Source organism: Rattus rattus, chromosome 2, assembly GCF_011064425.1.
Source record: "Rattus rattus isolate New Zealand chromosome 2, Rrattus_CSIRO_v1, whole genome shotgun sequence".
Lineage (NCBI taxonomy): Eukaryota > Metazoa > Chordata > Mammalia > Rodentia > Muridae > Rattus > Rattus rattus.
Genome location: NC_046155.1, coordinates 17,255,925 through 17,273,893, shown reverse-complemented (window position 1 = coordinate 17,273,893; position 17,969 = coordinate 17,255,925). Strand labels below are relative to the sequence as shown.

Sequence of the window (17,969 nt, the reverse complement as noted above, 5' to 3'; positions counted from 1 at the left end):
GACTTCGATCTACCATGTGTCATGTATGGCCTGCTGGTAGGCACGCTAATGTGATGGCAACTTTCTGGTGACTGTCCTCTTAATTCCCACGTAATGTTTAGAATGTCTGTTGTTTGCAGCTCCCTCCTCCCAGCCCCCCTGCACCATCTGAGCTTCTCTGGAGCACTCCAAATTCTTGTTTTCCAAATTTTTCATTTCCAAAGTCTCAAAGAAAGCTACTGATTTTGGGTTGATTGGCAGTACATCTTGTCAGAGATGGGATGTACCTTCAATGCTGCCAGGGACATAACACGCTTACAGGTGTCTTTGCTTTGTTGTTGTTTTGTTTTTGTTTTTGTTTTTTTTGTTTTTGTTTTTGTTTTTATCAACTCCCAGTAACTTTAGAAGATGTGAATTTTTTCAGCTTCCAAACCTCCTATCCCTTTGGCTAAGGTCACAAAAATTTATTTGTCCTTTGTTGCCTGTTGCTTAGGAAGAAAATCTCTTTGACTGGGTGTCTAGGACAGGTGACACATGTGGTAGAAATTTGTATTATACGAAAGGAAACTAACTTTCTTTCTTGTTTCTTTTTTCCTTCTTTCCTTCCTTCTCTCTCTTTCTCTGTTTCTTTAATATTTATTTATTTTATACTATGTGTATGTTTTGCCCATATGTGTGTTTGTGCACCATGTTAGTGCAATATCCTTGAAGGCCGAAAGAGGACCTTGGATCTCTTGGAACAGGAGTTACAGGTGGTTGTGACTTGCTATGTGGGTGCTGGGATTGAACCCAGATCCTCTGGAAGAGTACCCAGTCCTTATAACTGCTGAGCCATCTCTCTAGCTCCAGAAAGGTAACTTTCATGTTTAGCTATTGTCCTGTTTGAATAAGAGTACCCCCGACTGGCCATGTATTTGAGCGCTTGGTGTGGCTCTGTTTGCAGGGTTTACAGAATCTTTAGAAGGTGCAGCCGGAAGAAGTACATCACTGGAGGCGAGACTTGGGGTAGCTTTGCCTCGTGTCTCACTCTTTCTTCGTCCTGTGTGCGGTTGAGATGGGATTGCTCAGCTTCCTGTTCCTACTGTCACACCTTCCCCACCACTGTGAACATGGAGTCTCTGGAACTGTAAGCCAAAAGAAACTCTTTCTTGAGTTTGCTCTACAGCAGGAACAACAACAACAAAAACCAATACAGAAGTTGGCACCAGGAGTGAGGTATTGCCCTAAGGGTAGGCTTTCTATTGTTCGAGTGCCGAGCAGAGCAGGAAGCCTCTCCTTAACAGCTCTAATCTCTTTAGTAAATACAGACTCTTCCCACATAAACTTGAACGAAATATTGTTTCTTTCTGCCCCAACTGCTTTTTATCACTGTAGATCTTCACAAGAATAATCAATAAGTAACAATGTCACAGACTCAATGTTATGTTTTAAAAACATTTCTTCCATCAAAGAAATTAGTCTATTACTTCTTAATTTATCCTCACACAAATTCTTAGGACATAGACAGAAGTCACCTGGATTCTTCTCCAAAACCGTGCACGAATGGCCTCTAGCCCAGTTGCTAATGAGGTCCCCCTTTCCCCCTCTGAAACCTCATGAGCCAGACTTCCACTCTCCCCATTGGTCTCAACATTGTCTTTCAGACTCCTAGTAGAACCTGCTGCTTAAGCTCTGCTCACAACATTCAATGGCTTTTTCCAACTTCCAAATTCTTCCAGAACCTGGCACCAAGGAGACTACCACCATGGAGGTAGATTCTTCTAGAAAGTAATCAGCACTCAGAATCTGTGGGGGACCTGGAAATAAATAAGAGTCTCCTCCATGGTATTGGATTTGAAGGCAGAAAGGGGTTCACAGAGAGCATCTGAGGCTTAGCACTGTGTGGCAGGGTCAGAGTCCCCTAAGAGAGAAGAGGGAAAGCCATTGGTGAAGGTAAAGGTGAAGCCTCAGTTGCAGTAAGGACACGGAATATTGCAGATGCCTTGACTGTGGGATGCCCACTAAGGACAGTGGCAGGTATGGAGTGGAGTAGGAGCTACAAGACAAGCTATGTGACAACCAATGGCAAAGCCAGAGATGTGAGACTGCCCAGGCCCTTTGGAGCCTAGAAGATCATGAATGAGTGAGTTCCTGATGTTAGACATTGACCCTTTTAAGTTGTTGGGTTTTAGTTTTACTTTGATTTGATTGTCACTACATCTTGGTCCTTCCCTCTTAGAATTAGAATAGATATAACTTTAAGAAAGTGTGTGGGGGGCAGTGAGCCCACAGTTAAAAGACTTTGGACTTAAGAAAGACAGTGGACTTTTAAAGTGTTGAAAATGTTAATGACTGGACTTTTAAAGCTGTACTATATTTTATTTTAAGGTATTAATGTGAGACCTTGGGATAAACAAGAAAGGAGAGGGTGTGGTGTAATGCGATGTATTTGAACACCATGTTAACAAGGAATAGAAAGTCTTAGGTTCACCTATCAATCTGACACAGCCTGTTATCTGAGGGAGTCTTAATTGTGAGATTATCTGAATCAAACTTGTGGGAATGCGTGTGAGGCATTTTCTTGATTGCTAATTGATGTAGGAGGGCTCAGCTCACTGTGGGATGTACCTGGGCAGGGATTCTTGAGCTATATAAAGAAGCTATTGGAGCAGAGGCCTAGGCAGAAAAGCCAGTAAGCCGCTTTCCTCTATGCTGTTTTCTTCAGTTTGGGCTTGAGCCTCTGCCCTGACTCTCCTTCATGACGGGATGCATGTGGCCTGAAAGTGTGATGAACCAAACAAGCTCTTTCCTTCCTGAGTTGCTTTGCTCACAGTGTTTATCACCGCAGTAGAAAGCAAACTAGGATGGTTCCCCATGGGGACGTGCTATCCTAAGAAGGCTGCAGAACAAGCAGCATTTCAGAAATGCAGGGTCTCTTCTGGCTAAGCCTGGGCCCTCATCTCGATAGGTTAAAATTCCCCCATGGTGGTTTGAAACCAGACTGTACCCTCTGAAGCCGTTTGGGTATTTCAGAATGAGTTTCCTATGTACTCGGTTAGTACAAAGTCATAAAACCAAGCAACTTAAGCAAGAAGCATACTCTCCTGAGTGTCTTCTTTTCCTGTTGCTGACTAGTCTCTGATGACTAGTCTCCGATGACTAGTCTCTGAGCTTCCTTTTTAGGATATGAAATTTGAACATCCTTGAAAACCTGACTGCAGAGGTTGAGGGGTATATCTCAGTGGTATAGTACTTGCCTAGTGTGTATGAGGCCCCAGGTTCAAGTCCCAATTCTTTCTGTCCCCCAACAAGAAATCATCCTGTCTTAGGGTTTCCATTGCTGTGAAGAGACACATGACCAAGGCAAATCTTATAAAGGGTAACATATATAATTGGGGCTGGTTACAGGTTCAGAGGTTCTGTCCATTATCAAGGTGGGAAACATGGCCGATTCACATGGCAGTGTCCAGGCAGATATGGAGCTGGAGGAGCTAAGAGTTCTACATCTTGTGCCAAAGGCAACCAGAAGGCTGTTCTCCAGGCAGCTAGGAGGAGGGTCTCAAAGCCCACCCCCACAGTGACATACTTCCTCCAATAAGGCCACACCCAGTCCAATGAGGCCACACCTCCTAATAGTGCCACTCCCTAGGTCAAGCATATTCAAACACGTGAGTCTATGTGAGCCAAATCTATTCAAACTACTACACACTCTACTTTGAAAAGCCATATGGAATATGATGTTAAAACTTTTACACATGTGTATCAAACAAAGGCTGGACTGCATGCTCTTACTGGAGAATTTCCAATGTTGAGGAATACACATTTTGTTCATTTTATATGTTCCTCAATTAGAGTTGCCCAAAATTTGAGCTTTCAATGAAAATACATCAGCGGAGCTTTGAGGGATTGTATCTATTAGTTTACTTACTTGAAGAAGACACGGCTGAGGAATGTTTTGCATTTGGACCTTGGAATGACTTTAGTAGAGATTTCTCAGGATTAGGTGCTAAAGGTTAAATAGATGCTCAAACATTAGCCCTGAAGTTGGCTCTCAGTACCTGACTGGTGCGTACTCTACAAATTACTCAGTGGTTCCACATACCCTTTAATGATTGTCAGAGCAGCTCTAAACAAACATTCTTCTAAAGTTCCAGTCTAATCTCTCGACAGACACAGCCAACAACTGATTTAATTCTACTTTCTTAGTGGGTCTTCAGAAAAAAATTAAGTACTTTAGTTAAACAACATTTCCAGTGTGAGAAAAGACCTCATGAATTAACTGCCTTACATATCCAAGGAGCAGGCTACTAAAGTCATGGCCTGCTAAAATGCAGGCTGATTGGCTTGTAAGCCCCTAGACGAAAGGTTCTTCTTCTAAACCAAACTCCTCTGTTCTTCCTCAGTAGGCCTGAAACCAAATTCTTCGTTGTGCTTAACACATTTTATATTTGCCTATGACACCATAATCGTCATTAATCATTTCTACCAAGAGACTAAGAGTGACTTTACCTGCCTCAGAAAGGAATCATTCTTTAGTTATCAGGTGCGCATGTGCACCTTACATAAGTCAACCACAAAATACTCATCACTGTGGATGGTGTTCATCCAAGCCCTGTTTCTCTACAATGACCTTAAAGGCCCCTGGTTAGCTTAGGACTGATGGGAGTTACTAGATTCCACTTAAAGGAGCTCAGTGGGTCTACAGATGCAATCAATCTCTGACCCTCATTTTCCCTCAAATGAAAGACTGGGCCTTCTCTAAGCTCAGGAGACATGTTTGATCATCCAGTCTGAGTCCTACTAACTTTGCACTCATTTTTCTTCTTTTCTTTTATTGGATATTTTCTTTATTTATATTTCAAATGTTATCTCCTTTACTGGTTTCCCCTCTGGAACCCCCATCCCATCCCTGCACCCCCTAACTCCATGAGGGTGCTCCCCCAACCACCCACCCACTTTCTCCCACCTCCCTGCCCTGACATTCCCCTACACTGGGGCATCGAGCCTTCACAGGATCCAGGGCCTTTCCTCCCATTGACGCCCAACAAGGCCCATCCTCTGCTACATATGTGGCTGGACCCATGGGTCAGGTCAATCCATGTGTACTCTTTGGTTGGTGGCTTTGCATTCTTAAAAGATTGATGAGCTGATTCAAGATTGCAACTTATGGTCACTTGTAGGCTGATGTCATTATGTAGGTAAAGGAAGAAAAGATAAAATGAGGCCTGTCATTGAATGAGAAGGAAGGGAGGCGAGAACAGAGGTTTTAGAAGGGAGAGAGAGATGCAGGAGAGAAGGAGCTAGAAGAACATGGCGGCAGATGTTAAGATTCTTCTCTGTGCATGGATACAGGTTGTTATGACTATTTTTAAGATGTGAGTGTGTACAGGATTTTGTGCTATCTAGATGGGCAAATTATATCTTATCAATTGGATCAGAGGTTATTGTTCTTTCATGTGGCGATTTAATTGAGTTCAAGAGAATGTGTGGTGGCTGGACACACCAAGCCCGCCATGGAATTGGGATGTGTATGCCTGGCGTGGTAACAACCTGCCAAGGGAACTGTGAGTGAAAGCAAAATAGCGTGGCTTTCAGACCGCTGGGGTCAGAGAGAGAGCCCGGGAGAAAAGCTCAGAGCAGGGCATGCTAGAATCGGTTACACCATTTTTTTTTTCTTTTTTAAAGATTTATTTATTATATTTACGCTGGGATTTGAACTCAGGACCTCTGGAAGAGCAGTCAGTGCTCTTAACCACTAAGCTATCTCTTCAGCCCCCCGTTTTTCTTTTCTACCATGACAGTCACTTACTTACTGGTTGTCCCTTTCAGAGCTTGCAAATATAATTGCCACACAGAGGCATTAGCTAACTTCATGCAACAAGCCTTAAATGGCGGACAATAGTAAAATGTAAATACATTGGTAAATACTAAACTGTCCTTAATGAAGGAAGTGGACGTACAAAAGCAATTGGCATTAAGTGTTAGTCCCGCTTCTCAAGGAGGTACTGTAATTACAGATTGCTATCTGTATACGCCCGAAAAATCATTTTACCCACTCTTCCTGCGAGTTTTTATACTATCCTGACACAGCCTAGAATCATCAAGAAAATGTCTCCACCAGATTGGCTTTTAGGCAAACCCATGGGACAGCTTAATTAGTAATTGAAGTGGGACAGCCAAGCCCGCTGTGGGTGATATCACCCCTGGGTACCTGGTACTAGATGTGTACAAAGGCAAGCTGAGCAAAGACAGTAAGCAGCACTCTTCTGCAGTCTCTGTTTCAGTTCCTGCCTCGGGTTTCTGTCATGACTCCCTTTGATGATGGCCTGTGACTGAGACTTGTAAACCTGAATGAGCCCTTTCCTCCCAAAGTTGATTTCCCGAGGTCACACTTCCAGTTTGAAAGTTTGAGCTGACCAGCACCCATCCTGTGCAGTTTACGATCTGCACAGTTATCTGTGGCCTAATTCACCCTCTGTATTAAATCGGTAGGAAACAGTGGCAAGTCTCCATACTTCTGTAAGCTGTCCGAGTGAATTATTAAGCCTGAGGATGGAGGGGCTGCGGACACTCCAATTTGTAGCCAGTTGGTCAGAGCACACAGGCCTAGCCGTTGGCAGCTAAGTAGGAACTGTCTGGTGGGACTGAGCCTTTAACCTTTGGGCAGTGGGACTGCCTAGGGAGATGTGTCAACAGGGAAACAAACCATAGGCTACCCAGCTGGCATCTATATGAAAACTCAGACATATTTGGTCACAGGAGTATTTGTTCTGTGGGACAGTATGGTAGAAGTGTTTCCTAGCTTCACCCAAAGCCAGACTGATGGGCTTTCCTGGCACAAAGCATTTAGAAAACATCTGGTGTGACCCGCAACTCCATTCTTGTCCTAAACAATGTTACTGTGCCTTTGGTATAGAATCGCAGACGTCTCTCACACTGTGCACCATGGAATGTCCTAAAATACCACTTGAAAATTTTTCCCTTGAAACATTTGAAAAAAAAACCAAACACTCTGTATGGGACAGAAATTCTCAGAGCAGTTATATCCGAAAGAAAGTTTGTGCTGATTGCTCTACCTATATATGCTATTGAGAATTTAGAATGACACCAGTGGTATTGAAGAATGAAATTTAAAATTTTTATTTTTTAAATTCATTTAAATAGCCATACTTAGTTGGCTGCTACCAACCATAGCCTCCATGATTTTTATTAGTTGAAGTTATACTGTGCTTTAGAGACGCACAGTGGTTATTATTGACGATAGGACTTTTTTTTTTTTAAGTGTGTTGGTATATGGCTTACTTATAAAGCTTTTGTCTATTAAATACAAGGTGCTGCTGTTCAAACTCAGTACCAACCCCCTTTCAAAAGGCCACATGACTCGAATCTTGAAGAATACTTTAAATACTACAAGAGCAAACAAACCACATTGTGTTCTTCTCATTTCATTAGGCTAAGATAACTATGCCATGCTCAGGACTTTGGTCTGACTTTGGCCTTGGGTTCGGTTCAAGGGAGAGACTTTACTATAAAGTAAGAGCCATGTGTGTTATAACTGAGAGTTTATAACTCCTTTTTGTTTATAATTCCTCTTTGCCTTGAGTTTAAACCCTTATAAAGTAAAGGTAAATTTTTCTTTTTTTTTCTTTTTTTTTTTTTGAACTGGGGACCCGAACCCAGGGCCTTTAAACTTGCTAGGCAAGTGCTCTACCACTGAGCTAAATCCCCAACCCCATAAGGTAAATTTTTGATGGTGTGTGTGTGTGTGTGTGTGTGTGTGTGTGTGTGTGATACTGAGTTTCAAACTGGGCTCTGTGTATGCTAGAGAAATAGTATACCACTGAGAAACACTTTCAGCTCTAGCTTGACGTTTTATAGTTAAGACACGGAGCATTCTTGTTAAACTATTTCCCACATTAATCACCCATATCATTATGTATCAGTTACTGAACATAGACAGAGTCTGTAATTTCATATTGTAATTTATAATAGCCAACTATAGGAACTGAAAACACTGACAGATGAGGAAGGCCCAGGAAAGCCCTCGCTGTGGCTCATAATTGTGTGCACGGATATTTCAGTCAACTCTGAAATTAACCAACCCAGGCCTGACAACTTTCTCTTACACAGTTTTTCCCTCTCTTTACTTTTGTCACTGACATCACAAGCTGAATGCATAGGAAGTGGTCCTCTCACTGAAAACTAATGTCTGCACGGAGGAGGCCATGAGTAAATGAGCAGATATTTCTCTCACCCGGCCTCATGTCTGTGGCACTGGGACTCAGCACTCCCTCCTCGAAGTGGATATCCATTCCTTCATCCTCTGATGGGGGTCTGAAAAGAAGCAAGAGGAAAAATATTAAACACACATGTGCACAGCACACATGCATATACACACACATACACATGCAAATACACACACATACACATACACCCACTCACATACACATACATGCACATGAACACACACCTACACACATATATACACATGCACATACACACACACACACATGCACACTCGCACACGGGCACTCACGTTTGTTTTATTGTCTTTAAAATGAATAAACAGAGTAGAGGCTAAGCATTTCAACTGATTTGAATACGGCGAGTATGTGAGCGGAGCCCATTGTTACATGGCCCCCAGTACAGTCAGTGTGAATGAGAACCGCAAATGTCAATTTCACTGACACCCTGAACAGCAGTTTGGCTGTGCACAATGGCCACTTCTCTCAGCTCTCACAAGCAAATACAAATCAGGAAGACTTCAGAAAGAGAAAGTGCAAAGAGCAAGGGACATTAAACATATATTTTTTCCACCATGAAATGCGACAGATGTGCTTTAGAGTAGACGGATCTGACTACTGACCCCATTCTCCTCCTATAAATGTGGGCCTAATACCTCAGTCACATGGGCCAAGGGCATGATACTCCGACGGGCTTACTTTTAAGCTTATGAATTAGGAATTATACGACCTACCTTGCTCAGTTGTTGAAAGGCAAAGCAATGAGAAGTAAAGGCCTCACATCCCTGAGAAGTCAGGGACTGACACTCTTTCCCTCCCCCGCTGTTGAATATTTAAAGGTTCTCTGTCACTATCTGTTAGTAAAGATGATTCTCCTGTCTCTGCTCAGAGTGGAGCCCAGTCCCTGTGTTATCTTCCTCCACAAAACAATGACCAAGGAAAGTAGGAAAACAGAACTTGACAAATCTGTATAATCTTCTAGAAGGCTGGTATCTGTAGACCATGAATTTCTTTCTTTATTTTTATTCTTTGGACTTTGTACAGTAAATGCTCACCTATCTTGGTCTTATATCTTTCTTGTTGGCTTCCATGGCATTTTAATCCCTTATGGTAAATCTTCAGATCTAGGCACGAATCCAAGTTGATATATGTCGCCTTCTTATTTTACCTCTAAATTTATGTCTTTACTTGTCCCTTATTAATGAGCCTTTTCTCCATGCCAGTCTGGATGTACCAAACAATGAGAGTTTTACCAACTTCTGTAGGAGTCAGGCTAAGTTCACTCGTCATTGACAGAGCACTGAGTTGACAATAGAGATTCTCAGCCTCTGGTAATAAGAAGACTGGCTCTGTTTATTGGACAGATATGCATTGATAGTCTCCTATGTTCTGAGAATATGGTGGACCAGAATTCTTAACCTCTTCCTTGTGGAGATAGAAGGATACAGTTGAACCCATGCATAGTGTTCCACACAGCTCTGCAGTTGGAGAGATGGCTATGTCTTCCCCAGTATCTCCACAGACCCTTCTAAAACACAGCACTAGGAAGTTTTAAACACACCCAAAGCCCAAATGCTGAAGGTTTGGTTTCCAAGCTGTAGCACTCCGAGAAGGTATAGAATCTTTAGGAGGACAGGCCTAGTAGAAGGAAGGTATGTCATTGGGAATAACATTGTCCAAACTATTGGGACACTGCCTCGTCTCTGTTTCCTGCCTGCTGTAGCGATGCGCTGTAACTCACTGCTGCCACGATATTCTGCCTCACCACAGGCTCAAATGCAGCATGGCCCAGTGATAAGAGACCAAAACTTCTGATACAACGATCAGTCAAATAGAATCCCTTCCCCTTTTTAAGTTATCATTCAACTGTCTGGTCAGCAATGGGAAGCTGACTAACATAGGGAGTGTCTCCTTACAACATCTGTGATTTGACTCTATGTGTTCCCTAAAACAGATCCAGGAGCAGAGCTGAGGGACGCTGAGTAAAGCTGGAGATGCTGTAGTACAGTGCCTGTCTGGTATGTGCAAAGCCGTGTATTCAATCTCTAGTTACACGTGCAGGCCAGGGGAGGGCACTCAGTGTCCTTCTCTATTGCTCTCTTCCTCGTTCCTCTGAGACATGACTTCTCATTGAACCTGGAGCTCACGCTTTTCAATGAGTCTAATAGCTACACAATACTTCTGTCTTTACCTCCAGAGTGTGAGTCCAACTTTTTCTGTGGGTGCTGGAATGCAAACTTCAGTTAAGTCTGATTAACCAGCAAGCCCCCTGTCTGGCCTCAAGGCCCTGACTTTGAAAATCCTAAGATTCAGAGGCATAGATTCCTGATTTCTCAAGATAGTATAGTTTGCCATATAACACACACACACACACACACACACACACACACACACACACACACACACACACACGCACACGCACACGCACACACACGAGTGTGCCCGTGTGCGTCATCTGTGTGATTCTCCTTAACACTCTCTTGATACCTGTCAAGTAGAAAAAGGCTGCTAAGAGCAGTTACAGTCAAAACTGAGGTCAAGCTGGGTGTGGTGCCATGTGACTGTTATCTCAGCACTTGGGAGGTAGAGACAAGAGGACCAATGCCAGCTTCAGCTCCGTAGGGAGTCTGGGACCAGGGTGGGTACATGAGACTGTTTCTCAAGAACAAAAGACCTGAAAACAAAGCAACTAAATCAAATCACTTCCTGTGTGAGCAACTAAATCAAATCACTTCCTGTGTGCTACAAAGCACATTACTCCATCTTTTCATTCTGTTTCCTCACCAATAAGAGGCGAATGTGGCAATCCTTCACTGTGCGTGATGACAGAAACTGTCACTCCTATCCTTGTGTAGTGAATTTTGCTCTCCAATCTAAGCGTTTTCTCCATGTGAGGCTTCATGGGAACAGCAATCAAATCCATCTTATTCACTGTTAGATCTGCAGTGCCCAAGTGAGTAAATACCTAATAAACGTTACACAGAAGACCCTGAACACATACACATAATTTCTCTAGCCTTCCGTCCTAGAGTCGATCTTAAAATCAATGAATAAAAAGCCTCCAGATTCCTCCCCACCATCACACTGACCTCTCAGCAGACGTCAGAATACCCACTTGACCGTCCACAGGAAAATGCAGGTCCCCGACTCAAAGTAGGTATGGGAGGGCTTGAAATGTGACAGAGTAGTCACCTAAATGTTGTGGAGTTTATGAGTTCTGTGAGTCACCAGCAATTCGATGAGGTAATTATAGAAGTTCTGGATATGAGGTCAGGGTCCTGAGTTGTGGTTCCTTTAACCATTGTTGGGTGGGCTGACTGAGAAAACGGGTTCTGGGTTTTAAGGGATTTAAAAAGAGACGATAAATATTCAACATCCCAGGCTATGCGGAATAAACCCAGCACAAACAAAACCTCCTGTAAAGGATCAAGCATTGTTTGAGTTTCAAGCACCCTTACGTTTAAGAAATCACAGCAGACGCAGTGGGTTAATTGTATGGGTTGCACATGTTTAGACAAAGCATAGCTAAGATTCCTCTGAACTGTACCTGGTGAGAATCCAGGTAAAAGGTAACTTCACAGCTGCACACACCTGCAGATCTGAGCATGCCCTCCTGCTCACTAGTGTTCCAGAATGAGCCTGAGCCCTCCAGCACGAAGTGGCGACCTTGGAAAGAATGTGCTGGAAGGCCATGCAGGCAGGCACCAGGGAAGGGAAGAGCTGAAGGTCACACTCAGGGGTGCGTGGCGGCAAGAACTCCGCCAAGCTCATTCAGAAGCTATAAGGGCAATCTGAACCATAAGAGCCTACCACAAGCTAGGAGAGATCCAGGAATGTTCTTAGGAGCACGAACAGCTGTAGAAAAGGCATGTCCTGGCGAAGAACAGTAGGTGACAGAAGGGTGCCGAACTGGCTACATGTCTCCACCTAGAGGACGCCTCAAGACTCTGTGGTTTCTTCGCTGGATGGAGTAATGTTGCCACATGGCCCTGACTTCTAATCTTTGGGGAGAACTTTCCTGGCATTGGGAGCTAGGTAACCCCATAACTGACTGTAGCTAATGGAAAGACGTAGGAATTGGTGCGTGTGCTGTCGCCTCCCTCCTGCCTCGATGGTTGTGAGGGTTCTGCCCTGCTAGATTCTGGTGCCTATGATGAGCTAAAGCCAGTTGGGTACACGCACTAGGAATGTCTTGTTCTGCTTCAGATTACACAGCAAACTCTATTCCTTCAAAGGGGATACCTGGCTCACGATGTGGTCAAATACCATTGCTAATGTGGTTACCCTACTTCCATGGTCCCAGCACAATCTCTTGTTTACAACACATATCTTCTTGCCAGGGTTGTGTAAGTAGAAACATACATCTTTAAAGCTAGGGCAGAATTTTGGAAGAATATCAAAGGCTTTCTAGTAGTCCATACATTTAAGTATCAATGTATCACTTCTATGTTTTTTACTGTCATATATAAATTCATATTTACTCAACTCACTCAATCTACCTAAAATTTTTAAATGGGTGCTTGATCCAAGCAAAAATTATTTTGAAATGAATATTTATAATAGGCATATAGTTAGATTTTTTCAATTTCCTAGAATAAAGTAGTCATACGAATTAAATAAAATATTGCTTTTAACATCAATTTAGAGGTTCTTTGGTTTCTCAGTTTTTGGCTTTCTGTCTTTGCTAAGAAGGTAAGTCTTAGCTGTGCCTAGCAGGGTGTACGGCCTGGGCATTGGCTTCCTCCATCTGCCCCACAGCTACAGTTTCTGTGTCTTCTGTTACCACACACAATTCCAGTCTGAAAATATTAAGTGGAAGATTCCAGACATGAAAAATTAATGATTTAGAAAACGGTTATATCCTTGTTATAATTCCTTTATTTTTATTAGTTATTTTTAACCTCTTACAATACTTAATTGACAAATTCATGTACAAAAAATACAATGTACTGTCCATGAGGTGGGTATACTCTACCACAAACACAAGTCCCATCTTATGAAATTGAATATCTAGACAATAATTAATACACTCCCAGGCCTAAGTGCTACCAAGGGAAATGCTTCATTTATGCTATCATAAATGAAGTTACTAAAAAGTCAATTGGACCACTAAGATGGGGCTTAGCAAGTAATGTTACTTAAACCCTTAGGAGTCATGCTGCTTAAAAAGAAGTATCTAGCTGGATAAAAGGTGACACACACCTTTAATCCCAGCACTCAGGAGGCAGAGACAGACCCAGAGCCAGGTGGGTAAGATTTCTAGACCAGACAGACATGGTGCTGGAAGAAAGTCATAAACCTGGCATGCTATAGAAGGCTCTGGAAGAACTCCCTCTCATGAAAATAGATGAGGAAGTCTCCATTCTCTGGCCTTAGAAAAACAGTCAGAGAGGTAAGTGTCTTTGATAGAAGACAAATGCTGATCTCACAGAACTGAAGATATAAACCGTGTGCTAAGCATGTCCTCATTTCTATGACCTAAATGACGACCAAAACCCAAACCACAAAGTTAAAATGTAAAGTTCACCTAGGATCAAAGATGACTTGGAGTTCCAGAAGTAAGTATTACTTGATAGCACTGACTAGGAATCACTGGAAGTACTTTTAGGAAAAATAATACAATAAGACACACACACACACACACACACACACACACACAGAGAGAGAGAGAGAGAGAGACAGACAGACAGACAGACAGACACAGAGAGAAAGAGAGAGACACAGAAAGAGAGAAAATGAACTACAGTAATAGGGGCATTGTGAGTTATTGCCAAGAGACTCAGAAAATGGGGGGAAAAGCATTGGTGTAAGTACTTTCAAAGAGTATAAAAGAGGTTATAATGATCAAAGAATGACTTCCAACCACTGTGTTGGACCACTAAGATGGGGCTTAGCAAGTAATGTTACTTAAACCCTTAGTAGTCATACTACTTAAAAAGAAGTATCTAGCTGGATAAGGTGACACACACCTTTAATCCCAGCACTCAGGAGGCAGAGACAGACCCAGAGCCAGGTGGATCTTTATGAGTTAGAGGTCAATTAGAGGTTTACATATCAAGTTTTAGACCAGCAAATGCTACACAGTCAAGACTTTGTCTCAAGAGAGAAAAAACAGTGTCTAAGGAGCCAGTCACAATAGGCATTGTATTAATATCAACTAAATGGTTGTTAAGCAGAAAACACATTGTTAAGGTAAAAAAACTATTATTTAGTATTAATAGGGATCATTTTTTAGAGGATGCAATAATCTAGAATTAATGAACACTTTAACAACGAAGCTTCCAGGGGTTGGGGATTTAGGTCAGTGGTAGAGTGCTTGCCTAGCGAGCGAAAGGCCCTGGGTTCGGTCCACAGCCCCAAAAAAAAAAAAAAAAAAAAAAAAAAAAAAAAAAAAAAAAAAACAACGAAGCTTCCCAATATACAAAACACAACGCAATATAAACTGAAATGTATAGTAGATTTCGTAGAGAAAAAACTTGAATATATATCTTAGGAATGTATTACTTTAAAAAGGAAATACACAGGAGCACAAGACATCTGGAGAGTATAACAGTAGCAAGTCTGCATTCAATAAAAACATACATGTTTTCAGACCCAACACATAGGATGCCAATCCGAATACACACAAAGGTCAGTGTCATATGTGCTATTCTTTAACTTCGGGCCATACGTGTCAAAAACATCAACCTCATAACTACAGTTTAGAGACTGAAAGGCACTTGTAAGTTATCACAGAGTAAAGCCTACTTGTCTCACTTACCCCAGGTGACAAGGAAAGTGGCCTTGAATTCAATCATTGGAAATTAGTATGATCCGCTGAATTAACTAAGGGTAAAAGTCCCGAGAAGCGAAGCCCTGCTGCTTTGTGCTTCAGTGCTCTTGACACTAACTCTGTGTCCCCCTCCAATGATCTGAATGTCCTCAAGTTCAGGGACATACTTGGAATTCGCATAGGTTGATAGATTATGTACTCCTGGTATTTATGCTTCTAAGTAAAGGAGGGTCAACTGCAGTGGTGTGGCAGTCCTTGTACTACACAGAGCAACATAGCATTGTTGCTAAAGGCATCCTCTTACACTTAGCATATTGACAAAATCAAATCTACATTTCGCAGAGCCTAGCCCCCCCCTCTGTGTGTGTGTGTGTGTGTGTGTGTGTGTGTGTGTGTGTTTGTGTGTGCGTGCACACAGGTTTTTTTTAAATAAGAAATGAGCAATGAACCAACAATACTTGGCATACACAGTCAGCTCTGCTAGATGTAATGTTTTCTGACAGGCATGTACACCCAGTGGCAGGGAGTGCCCCTTTCTCAGAACAACCACTGTTTAAAAATTGGCAACTAAAAAACACAGCTTCACAAGAAACAATGCAGTGGGTCAAGTTGGGGTTGGGATTGTTCTTTAGAAAAGCATTCTTTGATTGTACTGATACATTTTTTGGGGAAAAGGGCATATAAATAGAAGTTTTCTCTAGGTCATAGTTTCTATAATGCTCCCAATTTCCTTCTAGTCGACAAAGATACACATGTATGATAAAATTGCTTTGGCCAGAAGTGAGATAAAAAGAAAAGAGAAACAAAGGTTTCCCTGGGGTATTCACTGTTCTTGGTTACTTACATAAATTAGTTCAGCGGTTGGAGGGCTGCCAACTCACGATTCTTGTCTGATAAGGTGGCTTTGAGACTTAGCAGTAGTACTTGTCACTCTGTCAATCCCAGAGCTCTTATCAAATTGCTCAGAGCAGGAAGAGGATGGGCATACTGCAGGCTTCCCACTCAGCTCCCCTGAGCCCATAACAAGGGAAGTGCACACAGTAGGTGGCTGGGCTCAGGCCCATAAAGTCAGCTCTTGGCAACAAGCCCCCACCCAGGGGCCGGAGATCCTTCTGCATGCCAACTCTGCAGCCAGGCAGGAAATGGACTCTTAGATACCTGTAGGTCCAAGGGTGATCAGGCCAGGATGAGGAACAGAAATGAGGAACACAGCAGGCACAGAGAACATATAGTGAGCGCTCCCCCTGGGCTGCCTTCTCTGGGGGATCTAGGGGGAAAGACCTCTGTACCTCTATAACACCCCACCTGCTGTTCTCACAGGAATTCAGGGGCATCTCCTTACACGGGGTCAAATTGTTGGAAGAGGCACATCACTGGGAGTGGGCTTTGAGGTTTTAAAAACCCATGCTACTCCCAATGAGTGCACTCACTGTTTGCCTCGTGCTTATGGATCAGACGTAAGTTCTCATGCCTGCCTGCCTGCCTGCCTGCCCTGCCATGCTCCCCGCCAGGAGAGTCATGGACTCACCCTCTGGACCTACAGCTCCAATAAACTCTTTTTTTTCTTTCTCTCTCTCTCCATGAGTTGCCTTGGTCCTGGTGCTTTGTCACAGAAGTAGAAAAGTAATTAAGACAAATTATCTTCTGGCTTCTACAACTGTGCACGCACACTTGCATGAATGCACACACACATACACATACTCATGCACTCAGAGACACCCACCTGACCCCAACACACACAGAGTTTAAGTCAGGTGGGTATTGGGCTCAGTGAGCATGCCTGTAGCCTTGCTCCTCAAGAGGCTGAGGCAGGAGAACGGTGAACCTGAGGCCATCCTGAACTGGGCTACAAAGGTCCAGGCCAGCCTCAGCCACGTAATGAGACCCTGGTTCAGTGTCCCAACCTTCTAAAAGGAGATTAAATTAGATGTCAGGCCACCACATTGAGGAGGGGAGATTTATAAAGTTCTTTTACAGTTCACAAGCAAAATTTCTCACAGGCCTCTCAGACCCAACACATAGAAAACTGAATCTGCCATCTGTACAAATCAGCAGCATCAAAGTTCATCTGCAATAGGCCCCACAGATTCTCAGATCTCCCCTTTAGAAGGCAGAGCCTAACTCCTCTCCTTTCAATATGGACTGAATTTAGTGATTTGCATCCAAAGATTACAGTAAAAGGAGGTGATAGCACGTAAATTTTAAGGCAAGGTAGGCACCCAAAAATACAGTTCCCCTTTGTTCTCACTTGAATCACTGAGTCTGGGCCAAGGTCTGGGCACCTGCTGCCATGCTGTAAGGAAACTCAAGCAGCAGGGTATAGAGGTCCAGGTGGCCAGGAACTTGGCTTCCTCTAAAAACCCAGTAAAGAGGAGCGGGGGTGTGGCTTGATAATAGAGTCCTATATCCTGATCCCTTGTACCAAAATGAAATGGGTGAAGACTCAGAGCAGAGCGTCTGTCCAAAGCCATGGTAGCAAAGAAAGCTCCTCCCACCTCAGATGTCCTGGAGGCATCGATATAAATCCCTGAGTCAGAACCATCTAACTATTTCACTCTTGAATTCTTACCACTCCAAACCTTGGAGATACTCAACATCCGCTGACTTAAACTGCTAACACTGGGCATAATTTACTGCACAGAACTAGCTAGCGGATATAGTTCCCTTCCCCTGAACATGGCCACACGTCGCTTGAGCACCCAAGCCTGGAGCTGGCACTCATTCTTCTTAGATCCTGTCTCCCCAATCCAGTCACCTGTACAATTCTTCAGATTCACCTACCCTCTCTTCATCTCTACGGGCTGTGATGCTTCATCCTGTCAACTTGACAAGGATACACGACTGCTAAGGAGCTAATCTCTGAGTGTGTCTGTGAGGGCATTTCCAGGAAACTTTAACTGAGGAAGGAATACCCACCTCACTGGGGAAAATGAGGAAAATGCCTTTTTTTTTTACTGCCCCTTTATGACTACAGACTCACTGTTAACAGTCACCTC

At 43.1% G+C, this 17,969-nt stretch overlaps 1 protein-coding gene across 1 annotated transcript in view; it reads right to left on the bottom strand.

The window, feature by feature from the left end:
- Prune2 (prune homolog 2 with BCH domain) overlaps window positions 1-17,969 on the bottom strand; it is a 249,999-nt gene that overhangs the window by 38,022 nt on the left and 194,008 nt on the right. The window contains exon 10 of the mRNA XM_032891689.1: window positions 8,213-8,292. Coding sequence (XP_032747580.1) covers window positions 8,213-8,292 — 80 coding nt within the window. The remainder of the gene's footprint in view (window positions 1-8,212; window positions 8,293-17,969) is intronic.